The sequence below is a fragment of the Euleptes europaea genome, chromosome 3 (assembly GCF_029931775.1).
Source record: "Euleptes europaea isolate rEulEur1 chromosome 3, rEulEur1.hap1, whole genome shotgun sequence".
Lineage (NCBI taxonomy): Eukaryota > Metazoa > Chordata > Lepidosauria > Squamata > Sphaerodactylidae > Euleptes > Euleptes europaea.
The window spans coordinates 9,885,720-9,912,046 of record NC_079314.1 but is presented as its reverse complement, the minus strand read 5'-3'; the positions used below and the strand labels follow the sequence as shown (position 1 = coordinate 9,912,046).

The 26,327-nt window shown below is 51.7% G+C and overlaps 1 protein-coding gene across 1 annotated transcript in view; it reads right to left on the bottom strand.

Moving 5' to 3' along the window:
• The window catches only part of EXOC3L2 (exocyst complex component 3 like 2), a 33,158-nt gene extending 7,902 nt beyond the window's left edge, over nt 1-25,256 (bottom strand). Inside the window, exons 1-9 of the mRNA XM_056846187.1 lie at nt 24,566-25,256; nt 12,797-13,433; nt 11,386-11,503; nt 9,160-9,267; nt 8,027-8,127; nt 5,240-5,350; nt 4,585-4,720; nt 3,960-4,082; nt 2,148-2,303 (exon numbers count right to left, since the gene is read on the bottom strand). Of these exons, the coding sequence (XP_056702165.1) occupies nt 2,148-2,303; nt 3,960-4,082; nt 4,585-4,720; nt 5,240-5,350; nt 8,027-8,127; nt 9,160-9,267; nt 11,386-11,503; nt 12,797-13,433; nt 24,566-25,256 (2,181 nt within the window). The remainder of the gene's footprint in view (nt 1-2,147; nt 2,304-3,959; nt 4,083-4,584; nt 4,721-5,239; nt 5,351-8,026; nt 8,128-9,159; nt 9,268-11,385; nt 11,504-12,796; nt 13,434-24,565) is intronic.
• Nucleotides 25,257-26,327: the final 1,071 nt, after the last annotated feature.

The window sequence follows — 26,327 nt, the reverse complement described above, 5'->3', positions numbered from 1 at the left end:
GGTTATCTTGAGGCAGCTAATTTGAGCTGCCCTCCATTTTAACAACACTACCAAAGTTCAGTGGCACCATGTTACTGCCTTAGGCACCAGAGCCGTTCACATGAGTGGCAAAAGTCTGCTTCCGGTAACACTGGGAGGAGAGAGTTTCCCCTTCAGAGAAATCCTGGGTGGTGAGTAGGGTTGCCAGGTCCCCCCTCGCCACTGGTGGGAGGTTTTGGGGGTGGAGCCTGAGAAGGGTGGGGTTTGGGGAGGTACTTCAATGCCATTTTGGGAGGGGAGGGAGTCCAATAGCCAAAGCGGCCATTTTCTCCAGGGGAACTGATCTCTATCAGCTGGAGATCAGTTGTAATAAAGGGAGGTCTCCAGCTACTACCTGGAGGTTGGCAACCCTACATAGAGTCCAATTGCCAAAGCGGCCATTTTCTCCAGGGGAACTGATCTCTATCACCTGGAGATCATTTGTAATAGCAAGAGATCTCCAGCTAGTACCTGGAGGTTGGCAACCTCCAGGTACTAGTTGTGAGAAGCTCTGTGAAGGTGGAGAAACTTCCCGGGCAGGCCGTGGCTTCTATCCTACCCGCTCCATGTAACCATGCCTGAAGACCTCCATCATGTTTCCGTCAGGGGAAGGTTCCTTGGGCTTCAGAAGTGGCAGAACTGAGCCGAGTGGGAGGATACCAGGAGGCAGGAGGCTCCCCTGAGCAGATTTTGCATGGGAGTATTGGGGACACACCTGGGTATGAATCAGGAGGCCAAAACATGACTGCAAATGGACCCTCTCGCCTGGCCATTGGTCGGTTCAGAAAACCACATTTCTGGTTTCCATACATCCAACCCCACCTCCCACCTCCAGGATTGCCAATTTTAAGTTGGAGATTTAGGGGTGGAGCCTGGGGAGAATGGGTTTTGGGGAGGGGAGGGACCTTAGCAGCCTATAATGCCATAGAGTCCACCCTCCAAAGCAGCATTTGCTCCAGAGGAGCTGATTTCTATAGTCTAGAGATCGGATGCAATTCCAGGAGAACCCCAGGCCTCACCTGGAGGTTTGCAACCCTAAAGCCCCCAACCCTGATTCTTGTGTATTGAGAACTGCCCCTCTCTCACAGATGCACAAACACCAGGGCAAGGGCAGGCAAGGGCTTTAAGGGCGAGTGGGAATTTATCCCTGGGCAGCCCCAAAAGGCCCGGCCAGTGGCCCAGGTGGGGTCTTTAGAACATGCCCAAGCCAGAATCCCTTAAAAAGTGTGCGGGGTGGGGGTGGGGGTGGGAGGTCCATGACAGGCACTTGGGGTTCCCTGAATGCCCCTTATCTGGTTATTGACAACATTTCTTGCCTGCCTTTCTGCCCAATCAGGGCCATCCTTGAGGGCAGAGAACTTGATACCTGCTGGCCAGCCTAGACTGTGCACACGAGTTCCCCGGCAGGCAGGCTGGCAGGGAGGGTCCTGAAGGGCAGGAACTTTGACTAGATTCCAAGGGATTCGGGGGGGGGGGAGAGGCATTCTTCACTCTCTCCTGTGACACCAGGGGACGGTGGGCCGTGTCTCAGAAGCAGAGCCTCTGCCTTGTGTGCAGAAGGTCCCCAGTTCAGCCCCTGGCATCTCCCATTAAAAGAAGAAGAAGAAGGAGTTGGTTTTTAAATGCCGACTTTCTCTACCACTTAAGGAAGAATCAAACCAGCTTACGATAACCTTCCCTTCCCCTCCCCTCCCCACAACCGACACCCTGTGAGGTAGGTGGGGGCTGAGAGAGCTGTGACTAACCCAAGGTCACCCAGCTGGCTTCATGTGGAGGAGTGGGGAATCAAACCCAGTTCTCCAGATTAGAGTCCACCGCTCCAAACCACCACTCTTAACCACTACAACACGCTGGCATGAAAGAGGAAAGGATTTTCTCTACCTGAGGCCCTGACTGGCCAGAGGACAGAGGCCTGACCTTGACAAACCAAGGGCCTCACTCACGAGGAGGCAGCTTCATGCGTCCACCTTGCCTTGTATTTGGGGACACCCCTCCTTCTACTCCAGGGTTCCAAAATCCAAGTGCTCTCCCTCCTCCTCTTCATGAGACCCCTATTCTTCTGCCCTCCCCATTTGGAAATTGGTGATAGAGCCTGCCCCCCCAAAAAAACACACACAAACGCTTCTCACCAGCTGAGCGAAGAATTCCTGGAGCTGTTGAGCCTCACTGCGCAGCTTGGCGGCCATTTTTGACCTCATCTTTGAGGATGTGCAGATGATCCGAACCCGCATCAGGGGGCGAATGTATTCAGTGAGGACACCGTGGTGCACGTCTTTCACCAGCAACTGATTGGTCAAAACAAGAACAGGGCAGGGGAGAGACCAGTGTTGGCAACAAGGCAACAATTTCTGGGGCACAAAAGAGAAAGGGACCTGCTGAACCACACTGGTCCTCATGGAGCAGAAGGGCTGCAGCCTTTGGAGATGCCAACCAAGGGCTGGGCTTACCACATCCCTTTGCTGGACCTGCTCCCCTGCCTATAATAGGAGCCTGGCATGCCGAAAGGAAGCAGCCCAGTGCCAACTCCCTGGATGCATTTCAGATTCCTCTTAAAGGCAGAATCACAGAGCCAAGAAAAGGGTGGTGACCCGAAACGGGGCGGGTGGTCCCTTGCTCTCAAGGCTGTGCCAACCTCCAGCTGTGCCAGAGATGCTTTTGCATTGGGGGGGGGGAGTAAATGAAAATGTATCCCCCTCCCCAGGGAAAGTGTTCCCACTGTGCCCCAGAATGCCTCCAGGGTCTGGCTGGTCTGACAAAGGGAGCTTTGACTCTTGAAAGCTCACCCCCCAAAAAACCTCGTTGGTCTCTAAGGTGCTACTGGACTTGAATCCAGCTCCTGCTCTGCCAAAGGCCTTTTATGCCTGGTCTGTTTCCGCTGGATCTGCTGCTCTCTAACTGCACAGTATTTGCAGTTGAATTCTCAAAACACTGTGCACAGGGGCTTTTTGCCCTGAAGGAATTCCAGGAGTATGCATTCCCAGTGAAAACTCAGAGCTTCTGAACCACGTGTGACTCCCTCCCCCCTGCAAACGTGGCTTTGTAATTTGCTGTAGTATTTTTTTTTTAATATGTCACCACCCACCACCAGCCCGGCAGTGGGATTCTTTTATTTGATCTGAACCGAGTGGCCATTTTACAGCCAAAGCAAAGAGGAGTCTGGACAACCCCACCACCACCGCCACCACCAATTTGTTTCTGGTGATCTCAATGCAGGGGTCATAAGAACATAAAAACGGTCATTTGTGATCATTTCATCATTTCATTGGTAGCCTTCACTGGCAAACAAAACAAAACAAAGGTAATAGGGGGCATATAAGGGGAGGGTGGCAAATCAGCCCTGCTTTGCTCCATCCTGTTGAGAACTGAAACTGACCCACACTCACTGTGAAACTGACCAAACAGGCAGCCTCATGGTATTCCAGCATTATTCTCTCACTTATACAGAGGCATAAGGAACGCCCCTGAACATGTGAAAAAGGAATTTTCTCCTTCCCCACAACTGTCACATAATCCCAGCACATGCATACCTCACGTCTGATATAATGGGATGCTGCGGAGATGGGCGCACGGCTTGCTCGGAGGCACCAGGCTGCCCTCATTTTTCCCTCTCCACTTATTTCTCTTTGGACTGAGAGGCTAGTAGTTGCACAGTGCGAGATTGGGATGGGGGGGGAAGCAAGAATGGGCGTGGGGGAAAAAACCCAAAGTGACAAGTATGCACAGGCTTTTGAGTTGGGATTGAGGCAGACTTTAAACTCGGGGTAAAACAGCATCCTGAAAATCCTGGGAAACCGCGGTGGGACAGCGAGGTAACTTCTGAAGGTCAGAAAATACATGCATAATTAAAATGAAGCCCCAAAGCAGTCAGGGGGTGACCTCGACAAGAACAACACGTGCATAAAAGGCCAAAGTGTCCTCTGCTTTCCTGGCAGTTTGCTCACCTGGTATGGCTCCAGCTTCATCTTCTTCATCTTCTGGGCATGCTCCAAGAGAAGACCCATGATGGTGGAGAAGGCCTCGGAGTTGTTCAGCCATTTCCTCTTCATCAGTTTGTGGAAGTAAGGCTGTTGGGGGGGGGGCAGGGAGGAGATCAGAAGGAGCAGAGGGCAGTGTGGTCTGCAACAGGGAGGCAAGCGGTGGGATTGGGACCAGGGAGCAATGCTGCTTCCCTGGGAGCGGCTGGGATCTGCTCCTGCACAGAAGGCGGGACCTGGGCAGGAGCAGCGGGGTCAGGAGCTGTGTCTTCCTGCCCGCCAACATTCCCAGCATCCCTTGCTCCCGGCGACAATGATGGAGACAGCAAGAGCTTGGAAGGGATCCTCTTGTTTCCCGGGGGCCCTGGCCCACTGGGGCCGGAGTCTGACTGGCCACATCCGCTGTCTCCCCCAGGATGTCCACCTGGGAGTCAGGCTGTAACAAGATGTTTTGCTTCTGCATCCAAATAATCTGGACAAATTAGCTCTGTAAGAATTAATCTATTAAAACATTTAGCCTCACATATCTCCAGAATCTACCTGATACAAACTGTCTTGCAATTTTTAATTCGGCCCTCCCCGAAAGGAATACCTTCAGGTTTTTAAAGAGCTGGCTGGCCAATGTGTGGTTGCAGAGCCGAGTCACCCTGTCCAGACAGGCGCTGGCCTGGCCCTCTGCTTTCTCGCTCTCGGGGTGACCAAATCTTGCCAAGTCCCTGACGTATTTCCTGGGGAAGAAACAGTTGTCACTGGGGTTGTGAGCCACGAGTGCAAACAGCAGGCCTTTGGGCACCAGTGCCATTCTGTGTATAAAAAATCCAGCTGACTGAGGATGCACTCCGTGGCACCCAATGGAGCCCTTGGGATGCTTCTTTTTGGGGTTGCCACACTTGGACACAGTATACCCCGCTGGAACATGCACATCAAAACAGGCCATGATGTGCCAGGAAGGGTGTCAGTCTCTTTGCTCACCCAGAGGCGTGTAGAGAATGCCACAGTTGTGGGAGCAGGGACTAGTCTCCACAGCAACTGTAAGATCACCCACTCCTTCATGCCTACAAGTTCCAGGCTCACCCAGCCATTGGCTGAGCTGTGGAGGTTCCAGGGAATGTTCACAAACACTCTGGAAGGGAATATGTCAGTGGTAGGATTTGGCACTTTCTACGGGGGGTGGTGGTGGTGGTGGTGGTGGTTAAGTGGCTGCCCCTATTTTGTCATTCAGGTTGGACGGAGGGGGGGACACTCACTGGAAGGGTGGGCAGCAATTGACCAGCGCGATGGTCCGGCTCATGTAGCTGTCAGCCGTTAAGATGCTTTCTGCTTGCCTCCCGTGGAAATTTTCCACCTTCTTCTGAAAACTGGGGGGGGGGGGGGTTGAAGACAAGAATGGGGGGGGGACAAAGTGGAAGAAATGTCAGGGGGGACAGATGCCCCCTGCAAGCTCAAAGCCCAATTTCATTCCCACGTGCCCACAGCCCTGGCCTTGGGGCCTGCCCTGCCAACCTCCTCCCCATGGAAGCCCTGCAAGTTTCCTCCATGGCCCCTAGACCCACTTTTGTCCCAGTGCCAACCAAGAGAGCCCCTTGTCGTCCCCCCACCTGGAGAGTCCAATTCAGCCCTTAAAGAACCACCACTACTGCACCTCCCGGTGTCCCCTGCGCCGCACCCCCCCCCCCCCAGTCTGTGATCCCTCCTCCTCTCCCATTCAGCCTCTGGATGAGCTCCAGAAAGGGAGGGGGTCTCTCCTGATCGCCCCTCCCTAGAGACTTTGCACAGATGTACAGGAATTATGAACTGACCCCAGGGGCTCCTGAGTGGTTCACCAGTGCCGGATCTCTCACACCTGCTAACCCCAACCGGCACTGCTGCCCTTCAGAAATGCACAGTCTCCTGTGATGCCAGGGGACGGTGGGCCATGGCTCAGAAGCAGAGCCCCCGCCTTGTGTGCAGAAGGTCCCCGGTTCAGTCCCTGGCATCTCCCATTAAAAGGCATGAAAGAGGAAAGCTCTCTACCTGAGGCCCTGACTAGCCGCTGCCGGACAGAGGACAGAGGACTGACCTTGACAATCCAAGGGCCTGACTCACGAGGAGGCAGGTTCACACATCCACCCAACCTTGAGCCACCTCCCTGGGCTCAGCGGCCCCTGCTCTCCACCCAAAGAGGGCTGTCCCTAGGGTTGCCAGCTCCAGGTTGGAGATTTTGGGGGTGGAGCCTGAGGAGGGCAGGGTTTGGGGAGACGAGGGGCTTCAATGCCGTAGAGGCAAATTGCCGAAACGGCCATTTTCTCCAAGGGAACCGATCTCTATCGGCTGGAGATCAGTTGTAATCGCCGGAGACCTCCAGTCACCACCTGGAGGTTGGCAACCCTAGCTGTCCCACACCCTCCGCTGTGCTCAGGGCAGCCCCGTGGGCACCTGTGGGCACTCACTGTCTGCGCAGACAGCATCCATTCTGACCCACACGTACATCCGCCCCAGGTCACTGAGGCAAGCACTCCGAGAGGAAGTCCAGATAAAATTAGCCTCTGGCAGAGTTTGGATTATCCTGCCAGCTCCATCAGGCCCTCCTACTATGCCCCGGCCTCGCTGGCATTCCTCTAGAAAGCTGGAGCAGAGCAGCTATTTAGATGCCAGGATGAACCCAAGTCTTGGCAACCCCTTTAGAGCTGGCAGCTGTGCACCGCTCTCCCCTCTCCCCTCCCCAATGTACACACAACCGTGCTCAGCACCACCAGTGTGCTTTCCTCCTACAGGAAGCCCTTGCAGGAAGCTTGTTCAGAGCAGACAGTGGGGAACTGGAAGCCACTGAAGGGGTGAATGTGACAGCCTCCCCCCCCCCCATGTGTCCCCTCCCCAAAATTATGCTTCCCCACAGAGTAGAAATGGGTGTCCTGCTTGGGGGGGGGGGTAAACAAGACCCTCAACCCTTTTGTGTTTCCCTGCCACGTCCAGGCTGCCGGGCCGCTTTGCTCTGCCTGCCCACTGTGGAGTAAACGGAATGGGCCATCAGGCATGGGTGGTTGCAGGGAGGATGGCCTATGGGATCTGCATGAGTTTCTGAACTGAGGTCCCAAGAGAAGGCTTGAGGCCCATTCGTGACAAAGCTGGGTGTCTGAGGCCTGACACACAGCCCACAGGTCTGTCACAAGGAAAGCAGATTTGTGCTAACATTTCCCCGGTGTGTGCAGTGGTCTGAGTCGGATTCCCAACCTAAAATAGCCGGGTGGTGGTGGTGAGAAACCACCACCACACCCCATCAGCACTCTTGGAGGCCTCAGTGGTGCAAACGGAGCCAGATTCAAGTCCAGCAACACTTTAGAGACAAGCAAGATTTTCAGGGTATGAGCTTTTGGGAGTCAAAGCTCCCTTTGTCAGATACCTGATGAAGATATCTTTGTATCTAACAAAGCTCTGACTCTGGAAAGCTCTTGCCCCAGTTGGTCTCTAAGGTGCTACTGGACTCGAATCGAGCTGCTCTACTACAAACCAATGCAGCTACTCTTTGAAACTAGTTTCAAGCCAGGAAAACAGTGCGGGTGGGAAGGCCTAAAGCACCCCTCTTCCTGCACTCTGCGGTCCTGATCGAAATAGGACAGCACGCACCTGGGAATTAAGTTCCTAACAGGCGCACATTGGATCCAAAGTCATTCTGGCAGTCACCAGGATTTTATAACATGTGAATCAGCTCTAAGAAGTGCAGGTGTGGCGGGGGGGTGGGGGGGAGGATGCCCTGACAATTTTGCCAGAGACTGTCCCCAGCACTAACAGGTCTTGAATCAGGATAGAAACAGCAGATTTGGGGCAACCATAGCTGTCAAATTTCCCAGCATTCATGCAGGTGACCAATTTTCTTTGGACCGAACCATCAGATGCTTTTAAATACTGCAAAACTGGGGTGCCAGCAAACATAATTTGCTCCAGCTCTGGACAAAACACTGCCTCCCTGTCAGTCCGTCCACCAGTCCTGTCCCCAAAGGGTCCCCTCAGTGGCTGCAGAAGATGCCCCCGCATGCCCATGCTCCTTGGCACCATACCTCTGCAGGAATTCCACCAGGCAGTTCAGGCAGCACTGAGCCATTCTCTTCCCAAAGTCTGCCGTGATCTGGGGGGCTCGGTCTGTGTGAGCCTTTAACACCTGCGAAGGGGGAAAGGTTCAGTGCTGGCCAAGCCGGAGGGAGCAGCAGCCTTCTGAGGCTTGCCCCCAAAGTCTCATTCTCCTCCGCTGCAAAGGACAGGACAGACAACAATGAGGGGTTTCCGCAGGGGACAGCTCGGAGGAAGAATTTCCACCTGGAGGGGGCCAAGGTCTTGAGAGGGGGCTCTAAGAGTCATAGAATCATAGCATTGGAAGGGGCCATGCAGGCCATCTAGACCAACCCCCTGCTCAATGCAGGATCAGCCTAGAGCATCCCTGACAAGTGCTTGACCAACCTCTGCCTGAAGACTGCCAGTGAGGGGGAGCTCACCACCACCCCAGGTAGCTGGTTCCACTGCCAAACTACTCTTACTGTAAAAAACGTTTTCCTAATATCCAGCCGATACCTTTCCACCCCATTATTACGAGTCCTATCCTCTGCTGCCAACAGGAACAGCTCCCTGCCCTCCTCTAAGTGACAGCCCTCCAAATACTTAAAGAGAGCAATCCTTTCCCCTCTCAACCTCCATTTCTCCGGACTGAACATTCCCAACTCCCTCAGCCTTTCCTCGTAGGGCTTGGTCTCCAGGCCCCTGGTCATCCTCGTCCCTCTCTGTCAGACCCTCTACTTACTTCCTGTTCAGAAGCCACTGTGCGAGCGCACGTGGGTCAAATGCACACACAGAGCATGCAAGCAAAACAGAGAGAGCTGCAGGTATGAGCGAGAGAGTCCAAAGCACCGGTCAGGACTTCTTACTGGTCCTGGGGATGAGCCCAGAGAGGCAAAAGGCTGGTTGAACAGCACTTGACACAATCCCTGAGCAGAAGGGACAGGACCCCAGAGGCCTCCCACCAAACACCCAAAGCCTCTAACTTGGTTGCGGCGGCTGATTTGGAAGCCAGGGCTACATGGTCAAGTGTGAGGCCGGGGTGGATGTGAAAGGATTGGGATGAGCAGAACATGCAGGCTGCAAGGTGGCGTGCAAGAAGTGCCTAGAGTCTGATGTATAGGAGGTCCAGAGTCTGACGTACGGGGATGATTTTGCTGGACAGGCAGGACTGGGAGTCGTTGGCTTCCTCCTGGGACCACTTCTCTTCCTCCTTCTGCAGCTCTTGTTTCATGTCCTCCATGATCTTCGCCTGCAATCAAGCAGCAAAGGGAGATGGAAAGGGATGTAGAGAGGGAGGGAGTGCTTTCCTATGGAGCGGGGCCTACATGCCATGGAGCATCTCTCTCTCGGAGGAGCCATTGGGTGACTTCAGCAGCCTCCATTTCCCCAGTGTTGCCTTCCAGCCTTCCAGCCACTAGTTCCACACGTGACAGGCAATCAAATGAGTGATATGTGATCACTTTGTCATTATATTTCCACCCACACTACCCTCCCTCCCATGAGCTCCAGGCACCATGAGTGGCCCCCTATCCCCCTCACTATATCTTCCCACATGAACACCCAACCAAGGTCATCCAGTAGAGTTGCCCAACCCACAAGCGGGGCCTGGAGGTCTCCCAGGTTTACAATTGATCTCCCACACTAGAGATCGGAGAGCCAGCACAGTGCTGTGGTTAAGAGCGGCAGACTCTAGAGAACCGGGTTGGTTTCCCCACTCCTACACATGAAGCCAGTTGGGTGACCTTGGGCTAGTCACAGTTCTCTGAACTCTCTCAGCCCCACCTACCTCACATGGAGCCTGTTGTGAGGAGGGGAAGAGAAGGTGATTGTAAGCTGCTTTGACACTCCTTAAAGGTAGAGAAAAGTGGGGTATAAAAGCCAACTCTTCTTCTTCTTCCCCTGGAGAACATGGCTACTTTGGAGGGTGAACTCTATGGCATTATACCCCATTGAGCTCCAGCCCCTCCCCAAGCCCCAACTTCCCCAGGCTCCACCCCCAAATCTCCAAGAATTTCCTAAGCCAGGGCTGACAACCCTGTCATCCAGTCAGATTCAAAGATATATGGTTGCCAGTTCTGGATTTGGAAACTCCTGCAGATTTGGGGGTGGCGCCTGGGGAGGGCGGTATTATACTGCCAGGAGAAGCCACCGACGTGATCTGTAGCAGAGATGCTGTGATGTATAGATTGGAATGTAACCTTTGAAAATCACGTAGCAATCCCCTTTGGGAGATAAACAGACGGCAAGCTGATGAAAGAACAGATTTGAAACGTGCACAGGATCGACCCCACATCCTTTCCTTCTTACATCGTTATTCCACGAGCCACTCTGGATTTTTCTGGTCAATAAGTGTGTGAGAAACTACTCAAGTTGCAAGTGAAGTGCTCCCCCCCATTATTGTAGTGGCGTGTCACACTATACAGCACAGAGTACTGCGTTCTGAACTTCTTTAGCGCTTGGAACTTTGTGCATCTTTTTTGTGCATCTTCTACTGTACAGCAGGCGCTCCTTTGTTTAGGATCGATTCCTTTTTAGCATTTTTGCTTAGGTTAGTGTTCTTTCTAGTACCTGGAGGTTGGCAACCCTATTGCAGGGAAGAGGATGGGGTGAAGGCACGAGACAAGAGGGGCAGGTGACAAAAGGAACCAGAATGGAGAAACCAGCTAGGGTTGCCAACCTCCAGGTGGGGCCTGGAGATCTCCTGGAATTACAACTAATCTCCAGACCACAGAGATCAGTTCCCCTGGAGAAAACCTCTGCTTTGGAGGGTGGGCTCTACATAGGGTTGCCAGCTCCGGATTGGGAAATATCTGAGGAGAGCGGGGTGAGGGGAGGGGAGGGACTTCAGTGCCATAGAGTCCAATTGCCAAAGCAGCCATTTTCTCCAGGTAGGCTTACCTCTAGGTTACCTCTCCTCCAGCGGGAGGTTTTTGGGGTGGAGATGAGTGAGATTGCGCGCACGTACCACAATCACATCACTTCCGGTTCACACCCAGAAGTGTGAACCGCATCGCAACGGGCCTTTTACTTTTGAGTGGTAAAAGGCCCGTTGCGATGCGGCACTTCCGGGTGTAAACCGGAAGTGACGTGGTGCCTCTGGCAGGTGCGAGTGCACGCGTTGCCCGCCGACCCTCACTTTGGCAACTCTATCTCCAGGTGAACTGATCTCTACCAGCTGGAGATCAGTTGTAATAGCAGAAGATCGCCAGCTAGTACCTGGAGGTTGGCAACCCTACTGATGGATCCCAAGCCACAAGCAGCTTTGACGCCTGACTGCGGTCTCGTTCCTGGCCTCCTATGAGCCACAGAAGGATGAAATCGTTTTTTAAAAATGCTGCACCCACATGCCCCCCCCCCCCGACATTACCTTGACGGCTGCGATGCAGTCCTCTTCCAGGCTTAGCTGAGTCTCGTGGGGCAGCAGCGGGCCCAACTTCTGGGCCTTGTTGACCAGGGGAGCAATCTCACTTCGGCCCAACACCTCTCTGTGTGGAAGAAAGAGAGTTAGAGAAGGGGCCCCCAACATGGTACCCACTGCCGGCCCCACGGTGCCTGCTGGCACTTTTCCTAGCAGCCACCAAGTGTTTTGAGAAAGTGAGCTGGGCCAGGTGGGGCTTTTGACTGGCCACTGGAAATGTGATTGGCTGTGCTAATTTTTAAAAACACTGCTTTGGCAAAAGCTGCCACCGCAGCACAAGGATCTTCACTGTGTGACTGAAGGTAAGCCGCGGCAGCCATTTTGTGGCTGGCTCCGGCTCTTGCAATGGCCATTTTGCAGCAGCCATTTTGTGGCTGCGCCTGCTATGCTACAAGATTCCAAAGATGACCACAGTCTCAAACAGCCTGGGGACCCCTGAGTTAGGGGCAGGGTTGCCAGCTCCAGGTTGGGAAATGCCTGGAGATTTTGGAGCTGGAGCCTGAGGAGGGCAGGGTTTGGGGAGGGGAGGGACTTCATTGGGGTATAATGCCACTGAGTCCACCTTCCAAAGTGGCCATTTTCTCCAGGTGGATTAATCTCTGTCACCTAGAGGTAATTTGTAATAGCAAGAGATCTCCAGCTACCACTTGGAGGTTGGCAGGCAACCCTAGTTAGAGGGATACTGTTTCCCCTAATCAGTCCCTGGGTATGGCCAAGCCAGGCCATGCTTGGTTTCCAGGCTGGGTTCCCACCCACCGTTTCTTACAGGGCCTTGTGAGTGGGGCCATCCCAAGCTCACTCAATTCCTGAGGCACAAAACCCATATGGTACCTCCTGCCCTATCATCAGCATGGGAGGGAAGTTCTCCTGCACACGCCTCAAAATTGTCCAAGAACACCCCCCCCCTTGCCCAGCTCCCCCTCGTCTCCAAAGTGGAAGAATTTCCCAGAGGGTCAGATCTGCTGGCCTAGAACCTAAGGTTGCCAGGTTCCTCTTCGCCACCGGCGGGAGGTTTTTGGGGTGGAGCCTGAGGAGGGCAGGGTTTGGGGAGGAGAGGGACTTCAATGCCATAGAGTCCAATTGCCAAAGTGGCCATTTTCTCCAGGTGAGCTGATCTCTATTGGCTGGAGATCAGTTGCATTAGCAGATCTCCAGTTAGTACCTGGAGGCTGACAACCCTACTAGAACACCCTGCCGCTCTTTGCCTCCCTGCTGCAACCTTGAGGAGAGGCTTCATGTGAGCGGGGGGGGGGGTTCCCAGAGCCTTTGGGTTCTGCTCTGGAGCCCACAGGGCAGGTGGAGAAGGGCTGTCGGCCTTTGCCCCTTGCCCTTGCTTGCAACCCTTCTTTTCTCCGCTGACCTTTGGTAGATGTTGCAGTTCCAGTCCAAGACGAAGTACAGCTCAGAGATGTTCATGCTCTTCTGGACCACCTCAGCCAAGCGCTCTGCCAGCCCCTGGTGGTAGCTGCACAGATAGACACTGAAGGCCTCGTACTCCTTCGGATAAGCATGCAGCAGGTGGAACCTCACTGCGCAAAGGTCCTCCCAGGCACACTTGGCCAGCCTGTCCATCAGCGCGGCCACGGGGCCGGCCCTGCCTTCAGTGCACTGGCACAACCTCTGGCACACCAGCTTGTTCACCGCTTCCATCCACTGCTTCTTCATGGCTCGGGGCCGGCTTCCCTCCACCGTGCCCCCCTTGGACTCCAGCCACCTGCGGTCCGTCTCCTCCTCCTGCTGTATCACCCGTACCATGAGCTCCAGCTCTGGCTGCATGCCCTTGGCAGTCAGCGCCTCTGCCAAGACGGCCCAGAGCTCCTTCAGCAGGGCTTCGTAGAGTAGGGCCACGTCCTTGGCCTTCCGGCTCCCATCCTTCCGCATCTCACGGTTCTCCGGGCTCTGCTGACCATCTTGATCACACTCCGCTTCCAGTTCGATGATGTGTTCGTCAGCGGTCACGAGGTCCCTCTGATGGATGAGGTTCAGGATCTCCAGAACTGAGAGTGAACAAGAAGAAGACATCCAATGTGTAAAGATGGTTGGGGGACCCCCTCTCTACCAGGAACCTTCAGGGCAGCATGGCGGTCGTGGTGGTGACAGCAGACCAGAGGCCAAAGGGAAGAACCACCAGCTTTGGACCCCACCTTGGGAAGTGGTTATGGTTCAGTGGTTAAGCATCTGCTTGGCATGCAGAAGGTCCTAGGTTCAATCCCTGGCATTTCCAGTTAAAAAGGACCAGGCAAGAGGTGATGTGAAATATGCTTTTCCGCCTGAGCCCCTGGAGAGCTGCTACCAGTTCAAACAGACAACACTGCTTTGATGGACCAAGGGGTCTGATTCAGTATAAGGCACACATGAAGCTGCCTTGTACTGAATCAGACCTCTTGGTCCATCAAGGTCAGCCTTGTCTACTCAGACTGGCAGTGGCCCTCCAGGGTCCCAGGCTGAGGTCTTTAACATCACCTCCTAACTGATTCTTTTAACTAAAGGTGCCAGGGATCTTCTGCCAAGCAGATGCTCTATCACTGAGCCATGGCCCCTCCTCATGAAGACAACTTCCTGTACGCTCACCCACAGATAATCCATTGGTATCCCCAGACCTGCCCAAGTTATCCGTTCCTCCAGAGCAAGATTGGCTTTTTGCCTGGGCCGCTATTGGACTTCAGCCTTGCCTGTCTCTCTTTGGCCTCTTCCTTGCCCTGCGTACATAAGAACATAAGAAAAGCCTTGGTCTGATCCAGCAGGGCTCTTCTTCTGTACGTATGTCGGGTCAGCTCCTGCTACGGTGCCCTTGTCCTTCCCAACTGCACACGGACAACACAGCCTCCTTCCTCACCCCCCCTCCAGCACGTGTGTGCCCTAAAGCACACTGAGCAGTTTCCACGGGGCCCCTGCACCCTCCCGACATCCTGACCTTTCCCAGCTCAGGTTCAGCATGTGCCTCAAGCCAGGCAGCCATCAGAATATTCCCCTCCCTTCCCACTGGCTAATCTTTAACAGGAGCGCTGCCAGAGGTCAAGCTTGCTGAGAAGATTCCAGGGGTTCTGGGTGAAAAGCCTGGACCTATGGAAAGTCGTCTTGGGATCACTGTGTGGTGAGAGAAATACTGCCACGGCCTTCCTAGAATCTGACCCTCAGAGACATCCATCAAGAGGGTGGAGACACCCCCAGGACCAGCACACACCACGGCCTGGCCTCTGCCAGATGCAGAGGGAAATTCCAGCAGAGAGAATGACGCATTTGCCAGCCATGGGAATAACGACCCTGCCTTGTCAGCATTGGGGAAGGGGGTGTTAAGGGGGGCCCCTCTGGTTTCTCAGTTCTCAGCAGACATGTTAATGACAAAAGGAGCGGATTTGCCTGGAGGTCACATAAAAACCACACCTGAACACTTAAAGCTGCCTTATACTGAAACAGTCCATTGGTCTGTCAAAATCTGTATTGTCTACTCAGCAGCTGTCCAGGTCGCAGGCAGAGAAAGGTCTTCCACATCACCTAATTGCCTGGTCCTTTCATCTGGAGATGCCGGGGATTGAACCTGGGGCCTTCTGCATGCCAAGCTGATGCTCTGCCTTGGAGCAACAGCCCCTCCCCCAATGCTTTTCCTGGGGCAAAACTGAACCCTAGACGCAAGTCTGCCCCAGCCAACCGGCCAGGCTCCCCAGAGTTCCCAGTCCAGCCAGTAGGCCCTCTGTGAGGCTACCAACTATGAGGGTTCTGCTGCAGGTGAAACGCCCCCCCCTTTCCTAAAGCCATCTCTTTGGCATGGTGTGCTTCCCTGGGGCTTTGGCTCCCGACTTTCCTTCTCTGCAGCCGGGGCTGCCCTCCTCCAGGTGGTTCCTTGGAAACTGGACCGACCTTTGGACCAGCCAAGAACCTTCCTAGCCTCGGGACAGCCGCAGATTGTTGAAATAAGCCCGCCTGCTTATCTCCGGCTGCAGTTTCCGTGGAGCTCCAGGCCTGACTCAGCAGATCTGCCTGGAGAACTGCCCGGCATGACTGAGTTCACAGATTGCTAGACGGCACCCTGGACTTGAATGGAGGGTCCAGGGCTGAGCTCCCGATGAGTTTCTCTCCCCCAGTGCCGGGGGTCCCTGGAATTGCAGGAGAAGAGAGTCCCGCATCAGACTACCTGTACTTAGGGTTGCTAGCTCTGGATTGTGAAATTCCTGGAGATTTTGGGGGTGGAGCCTGGAGAGGGTGGGGTTTGCGAAGGAGCGAGACCTCAGTGGGTATAATGCCACAAAGCCCACCTTCCCAAGCAGCCATTTTCTGCAATAGACCAGTTGTAATTCCGGGAGATCTCCAGCCGCCACCTGGAGACTGGCAACCCTACCTCTACTGGTTGCCTTGAATGCAAGGGGGGAATGTCAAAGGAAGGTTTTGTCAAAGGAAGGTTAGAGTTTCTTGAGGACACTTCATTTGAGCCCCTGCTCTAGTCCAATAGAGGGGTGGCTCCAAGGGGCCCAAGTGACCAAAATCTGAGCAGCAGATTAAAACAAACAAACAAACAAACAAAAAACCAGAAATCCAGCCTGAAGATGTGGAGGGGGTGCAGTTGGGCCTCTCTCTGGATTTGCTTTCTAAATCCTCCACATCCAGGAGTGTTGATCTGTAACTAAGGGAGAAACAAAACAACAACTAGATATATTTTTTAAAAGTTCAAAAAAGGGGGGACTCTAAGAAGTGTGACCCGATTTTGCTTTGACAAAATAACAGCATCTCTGCACTGCAGGGGGCAAAATTTGAGCTCCAGCCCTCAATCCTGGAACTTGTGCTACAGTAGTAGAAGGAAGTGGCCTTTGAGCATGTGCAGAGTTGCTTTTAGCCATTGCACCTGGAGTTAGGGGTGCAGGTGCAACCCACAAACTTTCTTTTTAACGAGTTATTTAATTGCTATTAAAAAGGTTCAGCATTTAGGGCCCAAGGAGCAAAAGGTCACGGAGCAGGGGCAGTTGCCAAGAGGTGCAACAGCCCTGTCCCCTGAGCCCGCCTGGCCTGCAGCAGGAGTGAGGAAGGTCCCGGGCAGAACTGAGGGAACTGCTCATTTCTCTGCAGGCAAGACAGAAAGAAAAGAGCCGTTGAAGAGTATGCAGGGGAAGAAGAAGAGTCGGTTTTTATATGCCGACTTTCTCTACTGATTAAGAAAGAATCAAACCAACTTACAATCACCTTCCCTCCCCCCTCCCCACAACAAACACCCGGTGAGGTAGGTGGGGCTGAGAGGGTGTGACTAGCCCAAGGTCACCCAGCTGGCTTCATGTGGAAGAGTGGAGAAACCAACCCGGTTCACCAGATTAGCATCCGCTGCTCATGTGGAGGAGTGGGGAATCAAATTCCTACATGGACACATGAAGCTGCCTTCTGCTGACCCTGGGGTCCATCACAATCAGTTTTGTCTACTCAGACTGGCAGTGGCTCTCTAGGGTCTCAGGCCAAGGTCTTCTACACCACTTACTACCTGATACTTTTTAAACTGGAGATGCTGCCAGGGATTGAACTGGGACCTTCTACATGCCAGGCAGAGGTGCCAGCTCTGCCACTGAGCCATGGCACCTGCACTGTGACTAACTTCACAGTAAACATTTCCAAAACTGGGCTGTTGAACTCTTCGTCAATGTGTGCATGTACTAGTAGGGTCCCCGACCAACTGGGTGGGTTGGGTACAGAAATATGCCTGTAGCAGAGGCAGTGGGGCTGCTCCACCTGCCCTCCCCTTGGCCCCGGCTTCCTTTCTCTCCTGCCAGTCACCCCCTTGCCCATGAGCCCCCCACTCTGAACGTGGAGGTTCCCCAGTAACCACTGATAGACCTCTCCTCCATGAATCTGTCTAATCCCCTTTTAAAGCCGTTTATGCCTGTGGCCATCACTCCATCCTCTGGCAGCGTATTCCATATTTAAATCACTCGTTGTGTAAAGTACTATTTCCTGTTGTCCGTCCTGCATCTACTGCCCATCAGCTTCATTGGATGCCCTTGAGTTCTAGTATTTTGGGAGAGGGAGAAAAAGTTGTGTGTGTATTAAGTACCGTCAAGTCGCTTCCGACTCATGGCGACCCTATGAATGAAAGTCCTCCAAAATGTCCTATCTTTGACAGCCTTGCTCAGATCTTGCAAATTGAGGTCTGTGGCTTCCTTTATTGAATCCATCCATCTCTTGTTGGGTCTTCCTCTTTTCCTACTGCCCTCAAATTTCCTAGCATGACTGTCTTTTCCAGTGACTCTTGTCATCTCATGATGTGACCAAAATATGATAGCCTCAGTTTAGTCATTTTAGCTTCTAGGGTCAGTTTAGGCTTGATTTGATCTATAACCCACTGTTTTGTTTTTTTGACAGTCCGCAGTATCCGTAACACTCTCCTCCAACACCACATTTCAAAGGAATCTATTTTCTTCCTATCAGCTTTCTTCAATGTCCAGCTTTCACACCAATACATAGTAGTAGGGAATACCATGGCATGAATTAATCTAATCTTGGTGGCCAGTGAAAAAGTTATCTTGGTCCATTCTCTCTATCCGGGGCATAATGTTATAATAATGTCTTCCTTTAGTTATCTTTTTAAAACTGCAATGTCCCAGACTCTTAAGCCTTTCCTTATAGGAAATGAGCTCCACTCCCCAGATCGTTTTGGCTGCCCTCTTCTGTACTTTTTCCGGCGCTGCAATGTCCTTTTTGAGGTACGGTGACCAGAATTGCACACGGTGTTCCAACTGAGGCCATATCATAGATCTATACAGGGACATTATAATTAGGTTTGCCACCTCGGGGTTGGGAAATTCCTGATTTTGGGGTGGAGCCTAGGGAGGGCGGGGTTTGGGCAGGGAGCGACCTCAGCAGGGTACAATGCCACAGAGCCCTCTCCAGGGGAACTGATCTTGGTTGCCTGGAGATCAATTGTAACAGTGGGAGATCTCCAGGTGCCACCTAGAGGTTGGCAACCCTAATTATAATATTGGTCATTGTTTCCAGAGTAGTGTAGTGGTTAAGAGCGGTGGTTTGGAGCGGTGGACTAAATCTGGAGAACCGGCTTTGATTCCCCACTTCTCCACATGAGCAGCAGAGGCTAATCTGGTGAACAGGGTTTGTTTCCTCACTCCTACACATGAAGCCTGCTGGGTGACCTTGGGCTAGTCACGGTTCTCTCTGAACTCTCTCAGCCCCACCTACCTCACAGGGTGTCTGTTGTGGGGAGGGGAAGGGAAGGTGATTATAAGCCGGTTTGATTCTTCCTTAAGTGGTAGAGAAAGTCGGCATATAAAAACACTCTTCCTACACACTTGACACTGAGAGACACTGTCCTTCAGTGTTACTCCTCTGAGGATGCCTGCACAGCTGCTGGCGAAACGTCAGGAAAGAAAACTCTTTTTCTTCTTCTTTCCTAACAATCCTCTCCCAGGGGCAGGGATGCAGGTTCCCCAAAACTGTGACCGGTCCCTTCCACTCAGTTCCTGGTTGATCCTTTTCCTACCCCCAGCCGCAAATCAGCTCAGCAGAGAAGCCGTCCAGACCAGGGGAGGGTGGAGGCAGGCGTTTGTTGTTTAGACCAAGGTGAGCGGGCTGTCACTGACAGATTGTTCCGGGCAAGGAAGGAAGGTTCTTTCCAGGCTTGTGAACCAAAGTTGACTGGGCTTTGCCTATTTCCCAACCTGCTCTGCTCCCCACCAGAACTCTCCGAGGAGGCCTTTTCCTTCCCTCCGGGCACCGCCGTCACCAGCAAGGTCAACAGGGCCACCTTTTACAGACACTGCAGCAAGGCAATCAGGAGGGGTAATCAGGCTGGAACAATGAGCCCGGACCAAAAAAAACACACCACCCTCATTAGCCTCCCTCGCCAGTTGGAACCGGAGAAAACAGGCCGGCCCTGGCGGTCAGCGGGAACCAGACCTGCTTTGGAGGCCCCTCGGGAAGGGCTTGCAGACAGCGAAGGCGCAGCAGCAGCACACCCGTGCTCAGGCACGGAAGTGGGAGAGCCGCTCTCCAGTCTGTGCAGTGGCAGCAAAGTGAGGGGGCCTTTTCTTGGCCCCTTGAAATGTTTTGGGGATCATCAGTGTGGAATCCCAGAGGGACCTCGCACACACACATGTGCAAGCCACTTACAACCAGTGTCGGACCTACATTTTGGGGGCTCTGAAGCTTGAAGTGTCATTGGGGCCCCTTCACAACCAGCAACAATAGGGCAACATCCAACAAGGTCAAAAGGGCCTTGCTGTCCTTGCAAGGACCTTGAGGCCCAAATGGTGGAGAACAGGGTGGTGGGGTGGAGTCCTTGAAAATGGGCCATAGAATGAGCCCCTTCCCACCAGCAACGAGGTCTAGGTAACTGCTGTTATCTTCTTCAATGGGGTTGTTCTATGGCAGATCACCACAGCTTAAAAAAAATCAACTACTACATCTCACATTTTGATTAAAATTGCTGTACTGGGTTATCTCACATGTCAGTTACTGATAATTCACAGTGGGTAGCCGTGTTAGTCTGTCTGCAGTAGTAGAAAAGAACAAGAGTCCAGTAGCACCTTAAAGACTAACAAAAATATTTTCTGGCAGGGTATGAGCTTTCATGAGCCACAGCTCACTTCTTCAGATACTGAAGAAGTGAGCTGTGGCTCACGAAAACTCATACCCTGTGGCTCACGAAAGCTCATACCCTGCCAGAAAATATTTTTGTTAGTCTTTAAGGTGCTACTGGACTCTTGCTCTTTTCTACTATGTCAGTCACTGGTGTGAATAAAAAATGTTGTAGAAGCAAAACAATAGTTATATAAAAACTCAATAGATGGCACTGGAGAGGACAGAAGATGCCAAGAGGAAGAAAGACTCAGGTCAACCATTGTAAAGGCATTACCCTCGACATGACCCACATGAATACTTATGTTGAACTGTCTACAAAGAATTCTACCACTAGAAATTCAGTAATGAGAAATAAGCCAGGTCTGTCACTTCCAAGAAACTGAATAAGCAAAATATATTTAAAAAATTACACTAGAAAACAGAAATATCTTGGTAAATATGGGAACTAAAGTGCTTGTTGCTGGTTAACGAACCCAGTAGAAATATACACATAAAAATATCATCTACGCTAACTATGGACCAAGTTTATAAGCACACCTTGACCTATACATCTTTAACACTAAACACTAGCAAAGATAATAAAAAACTTAACCAAAAACGAAGAAAAAGAAAATTGGGAGGAATGAAAGTCACACCACCCAACATCAATGCGCAGAGAAAAGTATTGGTTCATTCTCTAAAAGTGTGTGGTTGTCCTCAACCAGGGCCAGTGCTTTTTCGGCCTTGGTCCCAGCCTGATGGAATGCTCTTCTGAGTGACATCAGGGCCCCGCTGGACCTTCAGAAGTTCCGCAGGGCCTGTAAAACAGAGATATTCCACCAGGCCTACAACTGAAGGCAACCACAGGTTGTCATCATTACCAGCCTCCCTCCCCCTCGGGACTTCTAAGGGGGAGGGATTTGGCTGCTTGGCCAAGCCTCCAGCAGCCCTGTAATTATATGACTACCATCTTGTTAACTGTACTAATTGTATTGAATGGTTTTATGAATTTTATTATTTATGCATTTTAGATATATATTATTTTATTATGATTGTTGTTACCTGCTGTCAGGTAAGGGAGAGGAATGGGATCTTCAGTAGCTGCCACCACTCTGGTGTGGGCCTAACTCAGGAGGGCCCAGAGCACCTTCCCTGCCCCTGGCTGCTTCTTCTTCCAACAGGGTGCACTTTCTAGGTGACCAAATGGGTCGTGAGGACCCAGGCAGAGTCCCAAACAGTTTATTAAAGAGTTCTAATAATAATGATAACTCAAGCCACAATAATAATGATAACTCAAATGACAAAACCAGCAAAGGCAGGCAATCAAACAAATAAAAACCCTAACATGTCTATCTTTACTGTTCCTAGACGTCTCCTGCCACTAGGCCTCAGGTTAAATCACCTGTCCCTAGCTGTCTCCTGCCACTAGGCCTCAGGCTATCTCACCCCTTCCTGGATAAGGGATTCCTCTGTCTGCAGCAGCCTCTCCCCAGCCCCGCTCCCTAGGAGTGAACGCCCTCCCTTTTCAGGCAAAGCCTTTTATTCCTTCTGCCCAGGCACCACTCCCTTACCCCTGATTGGCCCTAGCCTTCCTTCCAAATCCTCTTCCACCAATCACAAGGCCCATAGGGTACCTGGGAGATGTAGGCCTGGTAACTACTTTAATATAGGCCTCCCAAGGGCCTGTAGGCCACACTTGAGGCTTAGGGTCACAACACTTGCCATGAGCCCAGCTTTGACCGGGAATGAGGGCGGGCTATAAATTTAACTAATAAATAAATAAATAAATAAATAAATAAATAAATAAATAAATAAATAAATAATAGGGAGGTAGAAGGTCATCAGAGGAGGCTTGTTAGGATAAAGAGGTGAAAATACGATTTTTGGTGTTAAAATGTACAAGCGAAACGAGTGCAGCCTGAATTGAAAATTCAGACGTCTTTTAATGGTTCCGATTAGCCCTAGCCTAAGGGCTGAGCTAGAGAACTATTAAGCCGAGCACCAACAAAGGATTTGAGGATCCAGCTGCCAAAATGTAGGCTATGAATAGATTCTGGCCAGCTCAGTGAGCCCTTACATCTGGGGGTTCGAGTACTGCAAGCCCCCAAGAAAATTTTGAAATTTTACCGATTACAGGGACATTTTGAGGCCATATGAAATGGGTATTAGAGCATATTCTAAAGTCAATATTACGTACTTCAACCCATTGGCTTATGACTGTATCACTAAAAAACTCCCATCGATTTTGTTGAGAAATTCACTCATTAAAAAAAAAATTGCTTCGGGGGCCCCTCCAGGATTAGGGGCCCTGAAGCTTAAGCTTCATTAGTTTCACAGTAGATCCGCCTCTGCTTAAACCAAGCCAAAAACATGAGGGAGGGAGCAGGGATTGGGGCCCTCATGCAGGACCTTTTATTAGGATCAAGAAACTACAGAATTAGTCTGCACAAAAGCCACTGTGTGGCTTTTCTTTTTTATTGTTTCCTTTGGCCCAATCCCACCTGAAGCTGGCCTTAGACCGAGCCAGACCACTGGTCCATCAGGGTCAGTACTGTCTACTCAGACTGGCAGCGGCTCTCCGGGGTCTCTCACATCACCTACTGCCTGGTCCTGTTAACCGGAGATCCCGGGAATTGAATCTGGGACCTTCTGCATGCCGAGCAGAGGCTCCACCTCTGAGCCATGGGCTCTCCCTCATAAAGTTATCTCACAATACACTTCTTAGCCACAAGACTCTCCTTTTTGTTAAATTAAAAGCAAACATTCCCTTGCTCTTCTGGAAAGGGCACCTTTTATGACAGGGGTGCCAGAACCCTCCAGCGGAGCATTGGTAGCCGGTGGCAGCTGCCGCCCCGGGGGCTCTTGGAAGCCAACAGCACAACCAGTTCAGAGTCAAAGGGCACGTTCCTTTCAGTCAGAAATAGCTGAGCATGGCGCTAAACAGCCTCTGTCTTGCTCAGATCAAGGGAACATAAGATGGCCCTTAGTCTTCTTACCCCCCTGGGGACAAAGCGGGGAAGTGTAACGAATGACTGTGAGCCATCTCAGCTAGGTGGAACCTAGGGATGCCAGGTCCCTCTTTGCCACCAGCAGGAGGTTTTTGGGGCAGAGCCTGAGGAGGGCGGGGTTTGGGGAGGGGAGTGACTTCAATTCCATAGAGTCCAATGGCCAAAGCGACCGTTTCCTCCAGGTGAACTGGTCTGTATCAGCTGGAGATCAGTTGAAATGGCAGGAGATCTCCAGCCACCACCTGGAGGTCGAGCAAAAAGGGGTTTTGATATAACAAGCACACAAGCCACAAATAAAGAATTAGCAATGTCTATGTCAATTTAAATTATATTGCATAAGCAACATATAACACCGCAAGCCATGCATCAAAAAGCATATTACATCATATGCTTAAATAACAAAGTACAAATGGCTCCACAACACAATTCAGAATCAATGTACAATGTAAGGTGTAGATCCCAAAGTGTACAATAGCTTTGAGCCAGAAAGTATCAGCAAACAGTAGCGTGTCCCCCCCCCCAAAAAAAGCGCTATTCAGGGCATGCGCAATGAAAACTTTGAAGCTGAGTCAACGCTGCGTGTCCCAAAGAAAAAGCGCTGTGTGGGACAAGCGCACATGAAGTTAATCAAAACGCCGCTCCTGCGTTAGAAAGCTTGTAAATAAAATGAAATACAATCTGCTTGATGGTAATAAAGTGGAAAACAAATAGTAAATACCGTCCTTGAAACAAACCCGAAGGTTGAAAATTGTGAAAAGCAGTAATTTGCTCAAACTAGGATTGGTAATCTCCAATAGTCTCCAGCCTAAGCACGGCAGCCGTAAACACAGTATGTTGACAAGTACCGATAAATGCTTGTTTCGGTATTTCCTTCTTCAAAACATTACTTAACATGCATAATCCATCAGACCGCAACGGTTGCAGTTCTCGGAAAGGGACTCATATGTCATTATAGTGCTTTTTTTCTTTGGGACACGCTACTGTTTGCTGATACTTGCTGGCTCAAATCTATTGTACACTTTGGGATCTACACCTTACATTGTACACTGATTCTGAATTGTGTTGTGGAGACACGTGTACTTTGTTATTTAAGCATATGCTGTAATATGCTTTTTGATGCATGGCTTGTGATGTGTGACTTGTGTGCTTGTTATATCAAAACCCCTTTTTGCTCAACCTAATAACAGCACACGGTCTTTAAATACCACCTGGAGGTTGGCAACCCTAGTGGAACTTCCATGCACAGGTATTGTATGGCTTCCTTTCATGTACCAAGGCAGCCTCCCTCTGAGCACCAGCTCAGGATGGATGATGGGATTGGGTCTTGGTTCCCTCCTTGTGGGCTTCTCGGAGACCCCAGGCTGGAACGGGACCAAGCAGCTGTACTAGCAGGAAGCACCTGGAGGTTGGCATCCCTAGGGAAAAAGCAGGTCCTGATGCAGAAAGTTTAGTGAAAGTCCCACTGGTAACCACTGCTGGTGGAGAACACAGGTGGAAACGTACCGGGTGTTTCAGCAGAGGCAACGGTTACTACGGCAACCAACCTACCTGGTGCAGCCCCCTTCCAGACTCACCTGAAAGAGGCTCCTTGGCCTTGACCGGCTCTACATCCTCCGCAACTGGCGCCGTCTCCAGGGTGTCGGTCTGGTTGAGCTTCTCCACCAGAGAAGCCCTGCGCACCTTCCCCACCAGCCCGATCTTGAGGAAGGACATGCGCTTGATGGTGTCTCCCCCGCTGTTCTCCTTCTCGACCAGGCCGCAATCCAAGTTGTACAGGCTCTCCTTGCGGCGCCCGTTGAAGCGCTGCAGGAGGCTGAAGTCCTCGGAGCTGCGGCGCATCTTCTTCCTCTCCGCACTTCGTTGGCCCTGGTTGCCCTCCAGCAAGGGCAGCATCATGCGGCCCAGCAGGGACCTCCCCTCGGGCCCTTTCTCCCCATTGGGGGTCTTGTCCCTGCCCCCGCCCTTCTTGCCTTTGCCCTTGCGGAAGGGGGACAAGCCCACCAGCCTCTCCAGGGTTGCCCGGCGCCTGTAGCGCCCCTCTGGGCTGCTGTTGAACAGGTCCCCGGGGAAGTCACTCCTGTCCTCTGGGGAAGGCTCTCCGCTCTTGGGGGGCGTGTCCCCAAGGAAGGAGTCTCTCTCATTCTCCTCGAGGTCTTCCTCAAAGGGGTTGGTGCCCCTGCTCTCTTGGTCCAGGATGAGCATCCCGCCGCTGCTCTCTTCCCGGCTGGCCATTTTGAGATTGTAAGGATTCTTAAGGACCGGCATAGCAGCTGCTGCGCCCTGTAACCTGGGGGTGGAAAAGAGGAAGGGTCACCTCACCAGTGTTCAAGGAAGTGGGCAGACCTCAGTGCATTTGGGTCTCTTCTCCCAGAGGCTTCGCTTAAAGATCACACAGCTGTGGCAGATGGTTGTAGGGCTGCCAGGTCCCTCTTCGTGACCGGCAGGAGGTTTTTGGGGCAGAGTCTGGGGAGGGTGGGGTTAGGTGAGGGGAGGGACTTCAATGCCATAGAGCCCAATTGCCAAAGCGGCTATTTTCTCCAGGTGAACTGATCTCTCTCGGCTGGAGTTCAGTTGTAATAGCAGGAGATCACCAGCTGGTACCTGGAAGTTGGCTACCCTAGATGGTTGGGTTAGGGGAATGTTCACAGATCCAGGCAACAAAAGCCATGGTTTGGGGGGGGGGGTTGGAGGGAGAGGAGAACAGCAGCTGAATGGCAGACAGGAGAAGAGAAAGAGACCAGGGAAGGGAGAGAGACCCCAGGAGACAGCCCTGAGTCACATGAGACAAAATAGCCACAGGGAAAGGGGAAGATCGATATTATTATTTATTTACATTTGTATGCCACCTTTCTGCCTTTATAAGGTCCATTAAGGCAGTTAACAATTTAAAACATATATAGTAAAATCACATTTAAAAACTACTAAAATCAACCTCCACCAAACACACATTAAAAAAATTAAAAACAGAGTTAAAATACATACAAAACATAAAAACAGCAATTAAAACGTTAGTTTTAATGGGAGCAGAGTAACTTTGAGATAGCAGGGGAACATCCTTGCAGGGCTCTGATACAAACATCTGGATTGTTTGTATATATTATTTTGCGGGAAAGAAGGACTTGGAAGGCATTGGGGCATCAGTTGCATGAGGGAAGTTGCTAATCCAGAAGAGTTGCTGTTTTTACACTTTCCTTGTTGGCATGGAATTCTGAACTCTCGACCCAGATCAATACTTAAATGGACCCACCTGAACTCTGTCAGGACACACCTGAACTCTGGCATGGAAAATCTGTCAAGGTGTCTGAGCAGGAAAATATCAAGGAATTCCAAAATTTA